This window comes from Sphaeramia orbicularis, chromosome 12, assembly GCF_902148855.1.
Source record: "Sphaeramia orbicularis chromosome 12, fSphaOr1.1, whole genome shotgun sequence".
NCBI classification, from domain to species: domain Eukaryota; kingdom Metazoa; phylum Chordata; class Actinopteri; order Kurtiformes; family Apogonidae; genus Sphaeramia; species Sphaeramia orbicularis.
Genome location: NC_043968.1, coordinates 12,027,877 through 12,049,503, shown reverse-complemented (window position 1 = coordinate 12,049,503; position 21,627 = coordinate 12,027,877). Strand labels below are relative to the sequence as shown.

General features: G+C 37.6%; 1 protein-coding gene across 1 annotated transcript in view; it reads left to right on the top strand.

The window, feature by feature from the left end:
- Positions 1-21,623, top strand: part of LOC115430264 (laminin subunit gamma-1-like) — a 312,548-nt gene extending 290,925 nt beyond the window's left edge. Inside the window, exons 13-15 of the mRNA XM_030150206.1 lie at positions 17,647-17,835; positions 18,061-18,306; positions 21,466-21,623. Coding sequence (XP_030006066.1) covers positions 17,647-17,835; positions 18,061-18,306; positions 21,466-21,623 — 593 coding nt within the window. The remainder of the gene's footprint in view (positions 1-17,646; positions 17,836-18,060; positions 18,307-21,465) is intronic.
- Positions 21,624-21,627: the final 4 nt, after the last annotated feature.

Sequence of the window (21,627 nt, the reverse complement as noted above, 5' to 3'; positions counted from 1 at the left end):
TATGATGATGTCAACACAAGGTATTGAAATCATTTCGATCCGGATCTGATTCTGGATTTGGTGCCACTTTGAAAAATGTTCCCATTATAACAGATAGGAAGTGGATTGATCCAATAAATCAGTATCAATGAAATCAAGTTGGAATTTGAATTTTTTACAGATCTGATTGGAATATGACCAAAACATGGGCTATTTCTGTAATAGAATAAATACACAGAACTGGGTGATAATAAATGGCATCTGGATACGTTTCGCAAAGCTTTTAATTTGGCCGCTAAGCTCCAGGGCCATTGGTCCTATTTTTTATTTGAACACAGGACCAGAGACAGTGAGTAAGATCACCATTTTCTGTCCTACATTTCAGACAAACTGGAGACACATCCTTTCTATATTTGTGAAGACGGTTTGGAGCAACATGTGCTCTATGCAGTATCTGAAGCCTACCGACCTTATTTTATAGCAGAGCTTCTCCCTCCCTCTCTCTCACATGAACAGATCACCAGCAGGTTGAGTGTGGATCATTGTTTGTATTTGTTCGATACGTGAATAGACCCAAAGACAAATCAGCGTCCTGACTTTGTTGCAGTCACCGGTAATCTCAGCAGTGAAAACACCACATTTCCTTTAATTTATTTTTGTAACGATACTGTGCATTAAAAATGTATCAGAGTAGAAGTATGGAATAGATACTGATCATTTCCAAAACATCCTATTGGTTCCTAGTCGTTCTCTGATAGAGTTCCACCATTTTTCAGCTTCTGGGTTCATACACGATATGAGTTAACATTTCAAGAAACATTCATTCATTTCTTTTTTTTTTTTTTTTTTGTGATTCATTCCCTTCTTTTGTGTCAGAGGAACAAGGACATCTTCACTGAGCTGAACTGTTTCTCAGTCTTTCATCACATGATCTGTGAATGAACAAACAGTTTATGAAAACGACCTTTCATATAAGACAACAGATAAACGTCGGCCGCTACCATCAGTGAATGTTATCTTATTTGCCAATAGGCCAACGGCGGTCGACGACGCTGATATAATAACACAACAAATAACAATAACCCTAGTCTCTGCTCTATAAATACACTTAAAGTGCCCCCAAGTTGTGTTATATCTCTTTTAATTCTGGTGTCTTTCTTTTCTTTTGTTTATTTTTGAAGCGCTGCAGGTGGTGCTGGAGTTCATTAGCTTTTGTCTGCAAGATTCAGCACAGAGTTTTGTTCATATATAGTGGTGTTATTTTCACGTTGCCTGATTTTGGCAGACAAAACTTTCTCATTTCTATTCAGTTTTGGCGACGCACCAGGTTGGCTAAGTTCTCCCTGACTGAACTAATTTCATCACTGGAAAGGTTGAAGCCTGTTCAGATCAGGTATTTTAGTGTCTGGAAAATAAAGCATGCAGACAGAGTGTGCACGTTGTTTATCTTAACCATTTATCGGGAAAATGACTATTTTTGGTCATTTCAGCATACATTATAAGACAGTGACAGTAACAATTAAAGTGAGTCAAAAATCTCAGATCCAATGTGGTCTCCAGGGTCTGTAAGGTCCACCTCTGCATGAACAGCGAGTGGACCTGCTTTGTTAGGTACCGTGAAGTAATGGTACTAATGTAAGGAATGATGTTCAAAGGGATCATGTGGATGTGGACAGGGGTCTGGATCAGCACGCATGTTGGGCTAATGTTCTAAAAGCGATGTTCTAATGTTCTAAAATAATAATAATAATAATAATAATAATAATAATAATAATAATAATAACTAGAAGCACTCGGAGAGCGCAGACCTCCGCCAAGGCTGATCAGTGCCCCCCCCCCGTGGGCCCCCCCACGCCAAGGAGGTTATGTTTTTGCCAGGGTTTGTTTGTTTGTCTGTCTGTCTGTTTGTCTGTCCGTTAGTGTGCAACATAACTCAAAAAGTTATGGACAGATTTTGATGAAATTTTCAGGGTTTGTTGGAAATGGGCCCCCCCCGTGGGGCCCCCCCACCCCCGATCGCCACCAAAATTTAATCATTTCTTCCTTATCTCATTTCCAACAAACCCTGAAAATTTCATCAAAATCTGTCCATAACTTTTTGAGTTATGTTGCACACTAACGGACAGACAAACAGACAGACAGACAAAACAAACCCTGGCAAAAACATAACCTCCTTGGTGGAGGTAATAATAATAATAATAATAATAATAATAATATTAATAATAATAATAATAATAATAATACATGTTCCTTTCACTTTATATATGTTTTTACTTGTATTTTTCTCCCAAACTACAGAGTGGGGAAGCCAAATTTACAATGAACATTTAGTTGTTTTTTCTCAGCAGGCACTATGTCAATTGTTTTGAAACCAAACATATATTGATGTCATAATCATACCTAACACTATTATCCATACCTTTTCAGAAACTTTTGCCCATATGAGTAATCAGGAAAGCAAACGTCAAAGAGTGTGTGATTTGCTGAATGCACTCGTCACACCAAAGGAGATTTCAAAAATAGTTGGAGTGTCCATAAAGACTGTTTATAATGGAAAGAAGAGAATGACTATGAGCAAAACTATTACGAGAAAGTCAGGAAGATACTATTAAAGAAGAATGGGAGAAGTTGTCACCCGAATATTTGAGGAACACTTACACAAGTTTCAGGAAGCGTGTGAAGGCAGTTATTGAGAAAGAAGGAGGACACATAGAATAAAAACATTTTCTATGATGTCAATTTTCTTGTGGCAAATAAATTCTCATGACTTTCAATAAACTAATTGGTCATACACTGTCTTTCAATCCCTGCCTCAAAATATTGTAAATTTGGCTTCCCCACCCTGTAGTGTTAGGTTTGATTATGACATCAATATATGTTTGGTTTCAAAACTATTGACGTAGTGCCTGCTGAGGAAAAACAACTAAATGTTCATTGTAAATTTGGCTTCCCCACCCTGTGCAGTTCTGATTGACTTCAAACTTGGTATACAGCTTCTTTATGATGATGTCAACACAAGGTATTGACATTATTTCAATCCGGATCTGATTCTGGATTTGGTGCGACTTTGAAAAATTTCCCCATTATAACAGATAGGAAGTGAATTGATCCAATAAATCAGTATCAATGATATCAAGTTGGAATTTGAATTTTTGACAGATCTGATTGGAATATGACCAAAACATGGACTATTTTTGTAATAGAATAAATACACAGAACTGGGTGATCATAAATGGCATCTGGATACACTTCCCAAAGCTTTTAATTTGGCCGCTAAGCTACAGAGCCATTGGTCCTATTTTTATAGTCATGTAAACAGGCTCATTCTTCTGAACATATCTCCTTTCCTTTTGTCCTCGTTTCCTCTCTCCTCATTTCCTCTCTCCTCCTCTCATCCTCATGCCTCTTCTAGTCGGGTATTTCAGGGCTTAGCCTGCAACAAATTCAGCCCACTAGAGAGATTAAGGGGCTGAATAAGCCAGCGCTAGGGCCAGCCTCACTCTCTATCTGTTTGCCTGCCTCAACTTTCTCCATAGATTTTTTAACTAATGACCTTTGAGAGCTGAAGATGGCATTTAAGCAGGCATTTGGGAAATGCACTCCCCGGCTTCATCTGTCTCATTCCTCCATCCTTTGTTGGTAAACACTCCTCCATTTTGCCGTCGCATTATAATGAGTATTGCAGTGACCAGCAGTTGGTTTGGTCAGTTCTTCATCTGTGTTCTAATTGATGCGGTGAGACAGATACTGAGGGTGATGGCCTTTATTAAACCAACTGCAATGTACTCGGCTGCAGGAGCCCCTGGTGGTGCGCTCCCATCAAAAGACAGAAATATACTTCTGTTTCTTATTCTCCTGCAACCGACTGCAGTGGGCGTGACATTTAGCTATGCAAAACCACTGTGCATTATTCAGAAATTTGGCCCCCAAATAAATGTCAAAGGGAGAAAACAAACATATGTTGTTATGAACAGTACAAGGAACAGAAAGGCCTTATGTTTTTTTTTAAGCTTCATGCTGCATCCAGGTACCAGCAGTCAGCAGAATGTAGATAACAACTTGGCGTTCTCTCAAACCACATTATTATGATGAGAAAATGGAGAAAATGTGGTTTTACTTGTTGGTCTGAGTATTGGTTAAATAATCCCTGAGCAGTAGGTCTGGTCTGTGAATATGGCTTGTGAATCTACAGACTCATCCATCTGCCTCTTAATAATAACAACCCCAACAAGCTTTCAAACACATAATAGGAGAGTTCAGAAAGATTTTTTTTTTTTTTTTTATCCGTGAGACATAATGAAAAAACCGAGGTCAACTTTAAATACAATTAACATGAATTCTTATTAATAAACTGGAGAAAAATAATTAAAACAGCCTCCAAGTGGTGGCCTTTCAACCGTTAAAACTATTACATTTCGAGTCAAATTAGTGTATTGTGCATAATAATACAGAATATGAATACAGAATATATCCACATCATGAAACTTTGCTGCGGTTACAGACTGAGTCACTCTTCAGACCATCCTCCGCCATATTCTGACCTTCTCATTTTTCACTCTAAAATGTCCTTGGTCTTTTCAAAGAGAAGTTACATTTGTTTACATGGTATAGTGTAGCTAACAGACTTCTCTTTCACTGCCTTTGCTGATAAGTTGCTACAATTACTAGGAAACTGCAACAGCTGAATGGATGTATGTAGGATACATATTTAGAAGAAAGCAGGAGTAACTATTTAATTACAATTATAATTTAACCCTTTCATGCATAAGTCACTCCAGTAGACAGTTATTTTCCAGCTGCTCTCTTGTATATTCATGGGTTTTGTTGTTTTAGTTTCATATCAGCCAACACAGTGGACACTTATGCACCATTTCATACCCTGACATTCAGACCATTACTGTAACTTTGCTGTTCTTGATAAACCTGATCTGCACTAACATGTTTTAGTGTAAATCACTTGTTATTTGTTAGACAAGAAGGTTTTTTTTTTGCATATTATCTCCATGAAGTGAGTAATTACTAGTATTAGACTATGTTAAAATGTGAGAAGACATCAGATTAGCAGCATTAAAAATGTTTTTATTTCATTGTTTTCATATCACTTTCTGATATTGGGTTTCAAACATGTTTCTATTCTTCAAAAATTCAATGCGTGGATATTTTTGTAACTCCATAAAAAAAATTTAAAAAAAACTTGATCACATTGTTTCTTTTCATGCCACTGAAGAAAAAAATCTTGACTAAGGTTCTCACAATTCATGCATGAAAGGGTTAATGTAACAGAGTACAGCTCCAGTACATTCTAACCCATAAAGACCCAAACATCCAAACCATCTACTGATGTAAACTGTTCCACTAATCCCATCACAGTGTGTAAATAATTGGTGTAAAATTTGTCGTCTTTTCATGGTCATCAGATGTGACCCATTTGAACGTTCAGAGGCTTTGTAGTTACCGTGGAAACCCTGTCATCTTCTACAACATTGATTCACCAGTAAAATCCATCGAATTGTATCAATGACAGTGGATGGACACACTGGGTTTATGTTCGGTTAACCCTTTCATGCAATTATGAGAACCTAGTCACGATATTTTTCCTGAATGTTTTTATTCCTCTTTAGGCATGAAAAAAAAAACAACAATGCAATTGAGGGGCTTTTTTTTGGGTTTTTTTCTGTTATTTTTTTAAGCTGTTACAAAACTGTCCACTTAACCGGACCCCATGCATTTAATTTCTGAAGCAAAGAAACATGTATTTAAAGCCTAATATCAGGAAGTGATAGTGGTGAGTGGAAAACTATGCAATAAAAACATTTTTAATGCTGCTAATCAGATGTTTTCCCACATTTTAACATACTCTAGTTTTTAATAACTAACCCTAGTTCTTATTCACTTCATGGAGATAATATGCAAAAAAGACCGTGTTTTGTTTGGTGATTTACACTAAAACATGCCACTGTGGATCAGGTTTATCAAGAACAGCATAGTCACAGTAACGGTATGAATGGCACTGTATGGGATGATGCATGTTTAGAATTAGAATTAGAATTTCCTTTATTGTCATTCGATAGCACAGAGTACATCAAACGAAAATACGATCAATGATTAGGGACATCAGGCCACCACAACTTGTGCGTGTCCACTGTGTTGACTATTACGCAACTAAAACAATAAAACCCATGAATGTACAAGAGAACAGTTTGAATAGCTGTCCACTGGAGTGACCACTATGCATGAAAGGGTTAATGATCTCTTTGATGAAAAAGTCCCTTTTTCTTCAGTTTTCTCTGTTTCTGATATAACAAGCCTCGACTTTAAATTGAGCTTTAATGGACATCTACATGATCGGTGAATTAAATATAGGAAAACACATGATTTTTACTGAAACAAATGCAAAATACAGAGGATAATAAATGGTGATAAATCACTTGAGAAAGGGTCAATACAGAGAAAATTTCATTTGAGAACTGCCACCAAAGTAGTGCTGGGTCTTCATGGATTAAAATGGACAGATTACTTAAAGGCATTCTTTTTTTTTTTTTTTTTTTTTAACATCAGCAGTATGTGACAAAGCTTTTCCAGTTTCCCAAAAAAGCCTGATTTAAAATGCATTTGAAGCACAGATGGCAGCACAGCATAACCTACATGTTCACACATAACACGAGAGCACAGAGTTGATAATGAGTGTAATCAAGAACCATGTTGTAACAATAAATTCACAATATTGTTATTTATATCAGACGTGTTTCACCAGAGGGTGCATCCGGTGATTAGTCAGTCTTCATTACATTTAAAACACATCATATCAGCAAAGGCTGACTGTCAAAACATTTGGCACATGCATTCACTTGATTACAAAGGAAAATAATGAGGCAGTTTTGGCGGTCAAAGGTCAAAGGTCACTATCACTGTGACCTCATGTATGTCCACTCTTACAAGGGTTATGTCTCAGGAACACCTTAAGGGAATTTAAGGAAATTTGGTACAAATATTCACCTTTGACTAAAGGGTGAACTTGTTAGATTTCGGTGAGCAAAGGTCAAAGGTCAAAGTCATTGTGGTCACATTTTTGGCTGAAACTGAGAGTAATTGAGGTGGACTTGTGACTTAGTCAGAACAAGAACAACTTACACTGTGGTTTTTATTCACAGGAGGTGAAAATAGCCTCCAGCAAGTGTTTTTTTTTCTCCATTTCTATAAACAAATAGAACATTTGAAAATGTACACCATATGTATATGGAAACACACCTTAGGAGTATTGACCAGATTAACCCATAAAGACCCAATGCTAATTTTGGGGCAGTTCCCAAATAATATTTTTCTTCTATTTAACCTTTCTCAAGTGATTTATCACCATTTATTATAATATTATCCTCTGTAATTTTACATTTTTCACTGTAAATTATGTATTTTCCTATATTTAATTTAGATACTCATGAAAATGCTGTAAATTCAAACTTTATTCTATTAAAACGGAGAAAACTGAAGAAAATGTGACTTTTTCAGCAAAGATTTCAGTAACTGAATGGAAAACAAGCATTTACAACCACTGGTACTTGTCAAACTCCATGGGTTTTACTGGTGAATCAATGTTGTAGAAGATGACTGTGTTTCCACATTCACTACGGAGCCTCTGAACGTCCAAATGGGTCATATCTGATGACCATGAACAGATGAAGAACTGCATTTTACATCAATTATCTCCATGTATTGATAGGGTTAGTGAAATATCAGGTATTAAACATTTTAGTTCAGTAGATGCTTCTGGTCACCAGTGGATGTTTGGGTCTTTATTCAATAATAACATCATGATAGCAATAACATACCAAACACCAATAAATAAACACTTTTGGAGAGGCAGTATAATAATCTGCCATGTCACCCACCACAACATATAAAACACTGAACTTTTTTAACCCTTTATAGGGCACTCACTCACCTTACTGTGTTATTGCAGGACATAACAATATTTTATTACTTTTGTGAAATTAAAAAAAAAAAAAGTGTATTGTCAGGCAGAAAATCAAGGTTAACGAAGTTACCATATTTGGTTCCTTGCCCATAAGTGGCAAAAAATAAAATAAAATCTAATGTGTATATATAAAATAATACAAGGAAAGCACACGTAAGGTGAAAGGAACATGTATTTTAGAACATTAGACCAACATCAGTGCTGATCCAGACCCCTGTCCACATCCACATGATCCCTTTGAACATCATTCCTTACATTAGTACCATTACTTCATGGTACCTAACAAAGCAGGTACACTCATGGTTCATGCAGAGGTGGACCTTACAGACCACATTGGACCTGACAATATAATAATAATGATAATAATAATGATGCTAATAATAATAATAATAATAATACTAATAATAATAATATAATAATAATAATAATAATAATAATAATAATAGTTTTATTTATATAGCACCTTTAAAACAAAGTTGCAAAGTGTTTTGACAGACAAAGCAGAGGGCACAACAGCAGGATACAAGATGCAAGTAAAGACCTAATGAAACAGAAGCAACACAATAAAAGAGATATGTAGCAAATGCCATAAACATGACCACTTTGAATAAATGAAGTGAATTGGCGTAAAGAGGGCAGGGGTAACATGATGCTGTCAAATCAATGTAAAAATGAAGGAATGAGATAAAACAACATCATGTATGAGACTATAAATGAATAACCAAACAGGGTAAAGTCAAATTTAAACAATTAAATTAAAATTAAAAAAGGGGACAGACATCACATAGAGGCAAGTCTATAAAAATGTGTTTTTAAGAAGTGATTTAAATGACGTCACTGATTCTGCAGTCCTAATCTCCTCGTGCAGGCTGTTCATTGTTCATGACATTGTTGCCTCACTGGAATTGTAAAGTGTGCAGAAATGACACAAAATAGTCACTTGCCCGATAAAGGGTTAAGAATAGAATCGAATAGAATAGAATAGTCTTTATTGTCCTTGTACATGCAACATGTACAACGACATAAAAAAAGTGTCTAACACTCAGTGCATAATGAAACAAGAAAAGCACTCGGACAGCGCAGACCTCCACCAAGGCAGATCAGTGCCCCCCCTCCCCCTTCACCACCAAAACTTAATCATTTCTTCCTTGTGCCAGTATCAATATTTCCTGAAAATTCCTGAAAATCCGTCCCTCCCTACTTTTTGAGTTATCTTGCTAACAAACAAACAACACACACAAAGCAAAGCGATCACAATACCTGCTGGGTGAGTAACAACACAAACACCACAATAATAAATAAATACAGAAACAAGTGTTCAGATAACACAAATTTCATAATGATATTTCACGAATTGCATTTTTTTAGGATTTTTTGAAAATGGTGCATAACAAATAACAAAAGGTCAACAGAGCGTAACAGAAGAGAAATGGAGCAGAACGATATCTCGTACAAAGTTGAAGCTTGGTACCAGTCATGTGTATGTCAAATTATATTCAATTCCAATCAATATTGTTGAGTTCTAATGAAAAATGTGTGGTAGATGGGATTTTCAGTGTGAAATGTAAATGTCCACAGAGTCCACATTCCACAGTGGATGTGGACAATTTTGTGTCAGATACAAGATATTGTTCTAAGCTACAGGTGGATCAAAGTGGAGGCTAATTGGAGTCGTTTGAATTTTTTTATGATTTTTGAAAACTGCTCAATGATGAGAGATAGGAAGATAGTAGATTTTGTGAGCTTGCTGTGACCTTGAACTTTGGCCTACTTGGCCCAAATTTAATGGGTTGTCCCAGGGCCTAGGCCTATCTGTGGGGAAGATTTGGTAAAGATGGTTGGAATAGTTTTCCCGTAAGTTGCTAACAAAACAAACAAACAAACACACAAAGCAAAGTGATCACAATACTTCCTGTGGAGGTAACAACACACTCTCACACACACACACACACACACACCACACAACACACACACCACACACACACACACACACAGCCATTCATTCTGTCGTTGCAGAGTCCCGTCAACTGTATATATAATGTTGTGTTAAATTGTTTTTGTTTTTAAGTACATACTCATGCCAATATCCAGTTGTAATTTGCAGTTTGTTGCCTCTGTCCTTGTGTCTGTTCCTGTAAGTCAAAGGGACACTGGATGCTTTTTCAGCTCCTCTGTAACAGCGAGGGGACACAGCGTTGCCAAGACATGAGCTACAGCCTCTGCTGTTGGAGTTCTCATCCTGATACCTCGGGGGCCTTGGCCATAACAATTTGGCTGGACAGTCTATACACAGAACAGAATAGATGCATTTATTTTCCACAGTCACAGTATAAGAAAACCTATTTCCCCAGTCATCCGTATTGTTCACATTATGTAGGGGGTGTGGACATAAAAATACAGCCCCTCCTCCTTGACTTCCACACCCTCCCTCTCTCAGTCGACTGTTCAGACCCCACTGACAAGCCGCATCTGCAGCCGGCGCTGGCAGCATATCTGTGTTAAATTAGAGAGCATCAAACAGTCCCGCAGCAGATTTACCCTAGCTCCTACCCCCAAGGCCTTAAAGCTGCAAGACCAAATTTTCCTCTCTGTCTCTCTCTTTCTGTTTTGTTTTGGTTCCCTCCTTCATTAAGGCTGGGTGTTCACATGCATTAGTAAATAGATTTCCCTGGCCTGAAGCTTTTTGCTGTTCCACTGGGCTACAGAGACAAGCCTTCTGGAAACAGTGGTCTTGAAAAGCTGATGTTTATGACATCAATTTACTCTTATATAAAGCAAAAGGAGAATTATCTGGCTGTCTTTTAAAGGCATTTTCTCTTGCTGCAGCCGCGGAAAGTAGTCAGAACCATGTTATGTGTGTAACTACACGTTGCTTTATTCCTTTTCTGGCCCAACACATGATCAAAGGTCCCACATGTTAGCCTTCACCTTCAGACAGACCTCCCAAGATGATGTTCAGTGACATGCAATGAAACTCAAGCTCTGAAATCTTTAGTAAATAAATCACAAGGCCCGGCGGGTGGAGACTGTAATAACAAAGACCAGACAGACTCTGATTTTCTTAAAAACCAAAATACTGTTTTTATTTAACCTGTAAAGACCCCAGCGCTCTTTTTCTGTAATTCCCAAATAATTTTTCTCTTCTGAAGTGATCTATTACCATTTATTATAATATTATCCTCTTCGTTTTGCATTTTTTCAGTGAAAATCATGTATTTTTCTTTCTTTATTTTACTGGGTCGTGTACTTTTATCATTATACTGAGATTAAATTTGAGGGTATCATAACAAAAACAGAGAAAAAGGGACTTTTCAGTAAAATACATATATCGTTGGTGGATTGATTTTAAAAGCAATTCGTGTATTCAATGACAAAAGCCCTGCACAGGTGTGATGGATTATATTATTTTTTTTTTGCCCATAAAGACCCAGTGCTACTTTAGTGTTAGTTCCCAAATGAATTTTTCTCTCTATTTAACCTTTCTTATGCACTTTATCACCATTTTATTATAATATATCCTCTTCATTTTGCATTTTTTCAGTGAAAATCAGATATTTTCCTATATTTATTTCACTGACTTTTTCAGTAAAACATATCATTACAAGTGGATTGATTTTAAAAGCAATTAATGCATTAAATAACAAATGCCCTACCACAGGTGTGATGGATCTTTTTTTGTAAACCCATAAAGACCCAGTGCTAATTTTGTGTTGATTCCCAAATGAATTTTTTTTCTCTCTATTTAACCTTTCTAAGTGATTTATCACAATTTATCATAATTTTATACTCTCCATTTTGCATTTTTCCAGTGAAAATCAGGTATTTTCTATATTTATTTTATTGATCATGTACTTTAATCATCATACTGAGATGAAATTTGAGGGTTATCATACCACAACAGAGAAAAGTTACTTTTTCCAGTAAATTATATCATTACGAGTGGATTGGTTTAAACGCAATTAATGTGAGAATTTTTTTCTCTCTATTTAACCTTTCTTACGTGATTTATCACAATTATCATAATTTTTATCCTCTTCATTTGATTTTTTCAGTGAAAATCTGGTATTTTCCTATATTTATTTCACTGATCGGTTACTTAATCATCATCCTGAGATAACTGTGAGGGTTATCATACAAACAGAGGAAAAAGGACTTTTGCAGTAAAATATGTCATTACGAGTGGTTGTTTTTAAAAGCAATTAATGTGATGAATTTTTCTCTCTATTTAACCTTTCTTAAGTGATTCTATCCCAAATTTTTATACTATTATCCTATGCATTTTGCCATTTTTCAGTGAAAATCAGGTATTTTCCTATATGTATTTTACTGATCATGTACTTTAATCATCATACTGAGATTAAATTTGAGGGTTATCATACCAAAAACAGAGAAAAAGTGACTTTTCCAGTAAAATCTATCATTAAGTGAACATAAAACAAGTGTTGTCCATCCACTGTCATTGATCAACTCCATGGGTTTTACTGGTGAATCAATGTTGTAGAAGATGACGGTATTATCCACGTTCACCTACGGAGCCTCTGAACATCCAAATGGGTCCTATCTGATGACCATGAAAAGATGAAAAGCTGTATTTTACACCAATTATTTTATTGATAGGATTAGTGGCTGTAAAGTTATTAAACATTTTAGATCAGTAGATGCTTTGGTCGCTGGTGTATTTGGGTCTTTATGCATTGAAATGATTATTTACTGAAAATCCAATCCTCCTTAAATGTCCTTTGACACTTTTTCCATCTCCATCTGATGTTGAAGCTACTACAAACAACTGCGAACAAAGATAAAGCGCTATCTTTATGAGAGCCGCTTCATTTGAGAACATAGCAGCGGGATGACGCACAAATATAAACAGCGAATACGAACGAAGTAGACGGTAAAGCACCTTTCATTCATTTTTGTAGAGCCTGTCCGTGGCCCTGTAGCTGGCATACGCTGATGTATTCCAATGTATTCCTGTGCCTCACAAGGGGCATCCTTAATGAAGTGCATTAGGCCTGGATGTGTGTGTATTTCTGTGGAGAGACTACAATGAGAGCAGAGCGGTATAGGCAGGTAGAATGAGAACTGCTAGAAAGAAGCCCTTTGGACTGTGATGTGTATATGATGCAGGGTTCCTATTGAAAAACAGACCAAAAAAAAAAGCCCAGACCGCTTGTTTCCCATACAGGAATATTGCTTTGCCATCACAGAACAGACAAGCCGAGTTCAGAAGACGAGCCGAGCACTGAAGTGTAGTGGTCCATGGCTGAGAAGGGAGAAGCAGAACAGGGTGAAAGCAGCACAGATAGCAGAATTGTACGGATTTGTCCAAGGATTCAATGTGCACAGCTCCACCGGGAGACTTCCGAGGAATCCCAATTCATTAAGACTGAATGAACTGTCATCGATTCATTGATAAAATTATTCTGCGGGGATGTTATCTAATAATGTCGATTAGCATGACGACGAGGAATATCATGCGAATATAGCCGCCTCGCCATTCATCTACGGTTTGTGATGCATGCCGTTAGCTTTTCCCCAGAAGCCGACAGGAATGATAATAGCATCGCGGAGGTCCTGGGTGGCTATGCTGCCTCATATCACACTCAGTCATCTTCACACTCAGTAAAGTCAGCACATTTCTGCTGCCATTAAATTTACTATGGCTCATTGGGGATTGACACTGCGCACCATCAGGGCCATTGTAATGCCTTGTGAAATTCAAGAAAGATTCACTTCTTTATGCTGGGAACAATCATTATTGTTAAATACTCTGTTTAAATGACTGGCATTACATGCTTGGAAGTCATGTATTATTCACCTCACCTCACAAAAGAACTAATGATTTTTACCCAGAGGACCACACTTCATCAGGCAATAGGATAATTGTTCCCCTCGTAATAGCTATGTGATCAATTTAGCTTAGCCGCCGTTATTCTATCTCATGCACTTGACTTACAGGTCCAAAGTTAAAAGGGCTTTATTTAGTGATGGGAGACATTGGTTGCAGTGACCCCATAACCAGAGGCAAGAATTTCTTTACCCAGTATATTCAGTGTTGTGAGCCGACTTAAAAATTGCACAGCGAAGAGCTTCTCGCTGAATCACACCGTAGGCTATGAGGGAGTGATGGGAAATTTTAATGAGGATTCTGTAAAATTGCATGCCCTGGGATTATTTGCTATGCATCGAGATCTTATTGGTGTTCTCTAGAAAATCAGCACCATTATTGTTATCAACCCGTGCTGCAGTCATTTGAGAAACTTTGAAATTTTCAAAATGATTCAAATTATTGTACGGTCTGTGATACTCAGACGCTCACTGAATACTAAAAAGGGAAAGATCATGCAGTGCGGCAGGAATACTAATATCCTATTGCAGTAACCCACAGTACAAAAGCAGCTATTATTTTGTTACAGTTTAAAATGCATAAATGTTGATTAAATTTTAATGAACGTCTGCTCAATGTGATTCTGTGATGAATTTAACTCTGTAAGCTTCTCAGTCATACATTAGCTGTTGCAATTACTTTTTTCATTGGGATTTTCCAGGAATGTTCACACTCTGTGCTTTGTGGTTGCATTGTAAGCTTTAGTCAGTCAGTTATTAAATTAGAATGCCACATTGTTTCATGTCAAGTCTTCTGTGTTTCTTTTTGGGGAGTTTCTGTGGGTGGGTGGGTGTGTGTAGGTCCAATCATCTTAGTGATGATCTTCTTCACTCCTTTTGATATTTCCTTGCATTATTATTGGTGTATTTTATTATTCACCGCTGCCTGCAAAGTGAATTTAAAATATGGCACGATAAGGAGAAAAGAATCTCTGTGATAAGCTCAGTGGGATTCACCAGGGATTCAGTCAATATACATGTAAATCAAAACATTCCACAAGAACTAATCCTTTAAAGTGATTTAGAGCATTGAAGAGTTGTTTTGTGAGGCTTTAGAAACAACAGTTTGTTTTTGGGACCTCATCGAAATGGTAATCTCTCCCACTTGGTGGGGGAATTGCTTTACTTCTTGAAGGTCTTTTGGACTGCTTTTTGCTCTTATATTTCCCAAAGCAATTATAGTCAGGGTGAATTTAGTTGTCTTCTGCTCTCCACAGTGGGCTGTAGGGAATGTTTTCTTACAGGATTGGCCTGTGGAGTTGACTATTTGTGCAGAGGTGCTGCACTCATGGTGTCATGGTCAGAGACACAGCACCCTCTGCTGGCAGTGAGGAGAACATCACCCTCTGCTACTGCAAACAGCAATGTGTATATGTAAGGGTGGAAGAGTCATGTGTGTGACATGCCTAACTGTCAGTGTTGTGCACGTTACTTCCAAACTGTAATCCATTACAGATTACTTGTTACTGTTATTTAAAAGTAATGCCTTACCTTACAATATTTATCTCAGAATTTTAATACGTTACATGATTCCTGCATTACTTTGAAGTTACATACAGACTCCCATCATGAATGGCATTTGTGCACGGAACACGCCCCCCCCCCCCAGGACACGTACAATTGGACCCTGACGTACATGTGAATGGATAGCTCAGCAAGTATCGCTAGGTCTACGATGTTCGAATTTCGGCAGGAACGCTTGCATTTTTTCCCACGTTTTCCATGTTCAAACAGGGGTGCGGCACAGAGAACACAAGCAGATAAATGTGCAATTGATAAAGAATTCTAACTAGTCATACAAACATTAGCTTCCCTTGTCATTGCTGATCACAGGGATCATGCTAACTAGCTTCTGTAAAGCAGGGTTCGGGTTAGTACTGAGCATACGTCCATGTGGACAATGGACTGTCTTCTGCTGTCTGCACCCACTGGCTGAACACCAACAGGAAATAGAACTGTACAGACGCATTTGTGATTCCTTAAGGCAGTGCTTCCCAACCTTTATTGGCTCATGACCCCATTTTAACATCACAAATTTCTGGTGACCCCAGACATTCAAAATGGAGACATTTTTTTGGCAAAAATTTCTTTGTTTTTGACCCTGTAATATTTTGCTATACTATGTTGCAAATAAATGTTAATGTTAGATGACATTTAGTCTACATAATGTATATTATTCTGGACGGAGGCAGTAAAGCCAGGTGTAGATTACTGCACAAAGAGAGAATTTTATTTTCCTTGCTCAGGATATGTACAGTCAGTCCAGCTTGGATTTACAAGGCTGACAATTATACTGAACAAACAAGAACTCAAACTATGAATTATGAAAGAGCTGCAGCATCTGAAACTGACCACAATGAACATTTGACAGATAAACAGAACCACAGTGCTGCAGTTTCAGACTCACAGTTTGTCATGTCTGTATGGATTGTGACTGTCTCTCTCAACTCACCATATATTTTTTATTAGTAAGTTTTTTTTGGGGGGGTGCGGCTGTGGCTCAGTTGGTGGAACAGGTCGTCTAATAACCAAAGGGTCGGTGGTTCGAATCCTGGCTCCAATTGTCCACATGTTGAAGTGTTCTTGGGCAAGACACTGAACCCTACATTGCTCCCAGTGGGGCCAGGCAGCGCCCCGCATGGCAACAGTGGCCCGCTGGTGTATGAGTGTGTGTGAATGTGAATGTGAGGAACTGTAAAGCACTTTGGGCACCATGAAGGTGTAGAAAATGTGCTATATAAGTTCAGTCCATTTACCATTTTTCTTTAATCAATTACTAGAAATTTCAGGCGACCCCATTTGAATTCCAGGTGACCCCAAATGGGGTCCCGACCCCAAGGTTGAAAAACTCTGCCTTAAGGTCTCACAGTGTTTCTGTTTTTGTTTTGTTTTTTTCATTTGAGCAAGAAAATTATAGGTGAAAAGTGTGTTGCAATGCAAGCGCTATTGAACATGTCCTGAGTAAAATATTACTGAAAATCAATGAGTATGCCTAACACTACTGCAGTGGTTCTCAATCTTTTTCTGTCGGGCCCCCCTTTGGAGCACGAAAAATCTCCAAGCCCCACTCAACCCCAACAACATTGTACCTGTGGTGCAATTATTACTTTTATTGAAAGAAACATCAATATTGTAAGAATACTTTTTGCTTTTCCTTGAATAATTTGTTGTGCAAATTAAAAATAACGTAGATTTTTGATTGAACAATACAAATGAACTCAACAAGACTGTTCCCTGAGACATTATTTTTCAAAATAAAAATAGGAAATGTGTGATTATCTTACAACTATGACAATAAGGTATATATTTTATTAGAACAACAAACACATTTTGGTAACAAAGATGAACATTTTAACAATATCAGCGGCTGCAATGAGCCTGTTTATGTTGCACATCTCAGAACATCAAAGTGCAAATTGTACAAACAAAACAGAAACATTGCAGATTTTTCTTTTCCAGTCCAATCCTTGTCCACTCTCCAAACCTAAACTCTGTGTCTAGTCCAGTGACAGATCATCATGGCAGTAGATTTGTTTGTTGTACGTCCCTAAAATGAGTCCAGGGTGCTCCAGCGCTAAAACATTAGTTCCACCTGCTACATGTTCGAACCTGAAGAAAAAATAAACACGTAGGAATGATCCCATGCCCCCCCGGCAAGCCTTTGCGCCCCCCCGGGGGGGGCCCACCCCACTTTTTCAGAAACACTGCACTACTGCATTACAGCAAAATGTAATCCATTACTGTAATGCATTACTTTTGTAACATGTTACTCCAACACTGCTAACTGTTACCTTCCTTCTGTGTTTCAGGTGTGTGTGAGTGTTCAGACTTCACTACCGGACGGACCTGTGAGCAATGCCTGGACGGTTACTATGGCAACGCTTTGATTGGCACTCGCAGTGATTGTCAGCCTTGCCCTTGCCCAGACCGGACCAGCTGTGCTCAAATTGCACAGACAGGACAGGTGGTCTGCACCGATTGCCCCACTGGACAGACAGGTGAGACCACCACCACCGATGTACAGCTATACGCTGCAAATACACTGTGTGAGGAGGAGCAAAATGATTAGAATTTCCCCAGAAGCTTCTGACACATCTGATAGGTGCTTTTAATTTCATTATGACAGCCTCAGAGGTGACATGACACTGACCTCCCGCTACGTTCTAGCTCAATCATCAGTCCAATTCCGGCTCACCGCTTTCACCTTTGCCCCCCCCGTGTAGGTATCCGCTGCCAGATGTGTGAAGATAGTTACTATGGTGACCCCCTCGGACAATCTGGGGTAGTTCGGCCGTGTGAGAGATGCGACTGCAACGGTAACGTGGACTTCAACGCATTGGGAGTTTGTGACCACATTACTGGGAGATGTCTGAAATGCCTGGGGCACACAGAGGGCGAGCGCTGCCAGCGTTGCCGGCAGGGTTTCTATGGTGATGCCCTGAACCAGACAGCTGCTCAGAAGTGCAAACGTGAGTAACAGAGGACACACTGAGATGAAGGAGTAGAAGTACTGGGAGATATGACTTCTACAGGGTGTATAAAAAAAAAAAAAAACTAGTACATTTTTAAAAATTACCCCGTTTTGCATTTGATAATTTTTTAAAATTTTCTTTTCTGGACGTCAGTAGGAAGGGGATTGGTGGATATTTGTCCAAATTTACAGACCCAGGTTTTCATGCATGAGTGAGCAGGGGCAAATTACACTTTTCCTTTTATTTATTTATGTAGACAAGACAATGCACAATATACATTAACCTTAAAAGGAGAGATGTCGTGTCCCAGGTTTTTTTTTTTTTTTCTACCTTTATTTAACCAGGAAAACCTCATTGAAATTAAGAATCTCTTTTTCAAGAGTGTCCTGGCCAAGACGGGCAGCAGTACATTAAATAGTTACAGATAGGCTTCCATACATAAAACAAATACATAAAAAGCACATAGACAAGTCAAACCTTCCAAAGTCAACTCAAAAAGTGCTCATGAAATATAGACAAAAGTGCGTCAGGTAAAACATCTGCAGCCAGATATCTCCCTCTCTAAGTCACACAGCATCCTCTTAAAAGTGTCCAACGAAACCAGATCCTTCAGTTTCAGGTCTTTTGTAGTTCATTCCAGGTGAATGGGGCCACATGGGGTTGTTGCACTCGTGCTAATTTCCACCTGTAGTCCCTGCAGGCTGATGTTATCATTAAAAAAACAGACATTAATAAAAACTAAAACAGTAAAAAACAGTAAAAAAAATGCATATTTATAACTCCATCTATATAAAATATTCATTCACATCCAACCATTCACTCTTATCATCCCACTGCAGTCTGTCACACACACTCTGAGCATGTTTACATTACATTACATTATGGCTAGAGGTTTGGTTTGACAGTAGCTGTTTTTTCACCCTGTGGGAGAATGTGTGATAGTTTATAATTGTTAGTAGTTCTGTTGGTCATGTGTTCCACTGTCGCATGGCCACACATGAGAATGCTGAATTTGCAAATGTTTTGTGTCTCGGAATCCTGCACTCGCTGTTGATCGAGTAGTTCGAGATGTTTTTCCAGAACTCAAAGAAATAAAACTTTTGAAGGGAGGAGCAGCAGAATTATGGATAACCTTAAACAACAGACACACATTTGTACACAATCCAAGTTACAAGTGGTTTGCGTGAAGTAGCGGTGGGATTTAAATCCAATCAAAGGTCATGGGAGGTCTATTCTATAGTCTCTGTTCTCTTGTATATTCATGAATTTTGTTGTTCTTTTCGTTGTGTTTTTTTATTTTTACACATATCTGTATTAAAGTTTTAAGACACTACATATCTTTTCTGACATGAACTGGTCACATTATGTAGATTTCTCCTGAGCATAAACCCCCAGAATCACAAGCTCCCCATAGTTTTCACATAATTTATCAGTAAATACATGTTTCTGTGCATCAAAATTAAATGTGTGGTGTCCAGCTGAGTGGACATTTTTGCAACTTCATGAAAAATAGGTTAATAAGATTTTTTTTTTTTTTCATTTTTTTCATGCTTTTTTTTATTATTATTTTTTTTATTATTTATTATTATTTATTTTTCAGAAGAAAATTTTCAATCACATTGTTTTTTTCATGCCTAAAGGTTATAAAAACACTTAGGAAAAAATTTTGACTAAGGTTCTCATAATTTGTGCATGAAAGGGTTAAACTGATTTTTATTTATTTATTTATTTATTTATTTTGGTTAACAAACAACAAATCTACCTTCATAATTTTTCGTGGAGTTCCAAAAATGTCAACTCTGCTGGACACCGTGTGTTTAATTTTTGAAGCAAAGAATGCAATATCAGAAAGTGATCTACTGTGTGAAAACTATAAAATAAAAACAGTCTTAATGCAGCTAATCTGATGTTTTCTCACATTTTATCATATTCCAAATTTTTATTAGCAGTTGATTTACACTTAAACATGTTACTGCAGATCAGGTTTTATCAATTTTACACCAATTATTTACACATTGTGATAGGATTAGTGGAACAGTTTACATCAGTAGATGGTTTGGATGTTTGGGTTTTTATGGGTTAGAATGTACTGGAGCTGTACTCTGTTACATTAACCCTTTCATGCATGAATTGTGAGTACCTTAGTCAAGATTTTTTCTTCAGTGGCATGAAAAGAAACAATGTGATCAATTTTTTTTTCTATGGAGTTACAAAAATATCCACGCATTGAATTTTTGAATAGAAACATGTTTGAAACCCAATATCAGAAAGTGATATGAAAACAATGAAATAAAAACATTTTTAATGCTGCTAATCTGATGTCTTCTCACATTTTAACATATTCTAATACTAGTTACTCACTTCATGGAGATAATATGCAAAAAAAAAACCTCTTGTCTAACAAATAACAATTGGTTTCCACTTAAACATGTTAGTGCAGATCAGGTTTATCAAGAACAGCAAAGTTACAGTAATGGTATGAATGTCAGTGTATGGGATGGTGCATAAATGTCCACTGTGTTGGCTGATATGAAACTAAAACAACAAAACCCATGAATATACAAGAGAACAGCTGGAGAAAAACTGTCCACTGGAGTGGACAGTATGCATGAAAGGGTTAATCAAGTAAATTCTTATCAACAATTGATGATATTCAGGGTCTCATTTGACCAAAATTGAGATTGTCAGAAGAACAGAAGTCATTCAAAGTCTATTGTTGACAAGTTCCATAGAAGATTTATACAACCTTGGATCAAGCTCTTAAAAACACTCTAATGGACTTGACTAATGGATTTAGGACTTCAAATAGTACAAGTGTACCACTCATGAGTCATGAAAGGCAAACGCCAAAAACGAGGGAACAAGTGGTAGTGAGAAAAAATAAAGAGACAGAGACATAGAGTCATTTGGGAAAGAGAATTAAAAAGCTTCTAAATGAATAGAATTGTCAAATAAAGCGACAAAGGCAGACAGGGACCAAAAGATTAATAGCTGTGATGTATTCGTTTGTGATTTTCTTAGAAACTCTCTACTTTTATGCCAGTTCTACCTGAAGGCCATGAGTCAAACTGTTGAAAAGTCTTTTATGCAGACTAGGTAGATGAGCAGATTAAATTTAAGCTTTCAACAACTCAGTGTTATGATTGTTGCCTTTAGCGTGCAACTGCAACCCCAGCGGCACTTTTGGACGTCTCGACGAATGCCACCCTCATGACGGAAGCTGCCGGTGCCTGGGTCATGTGACTGGACGTGACTGCAGTACCTGTGAAGTCGGCTTCTTCAACCTGCAACCAGGTGTAGGATGTGAGAGGTAAAGTG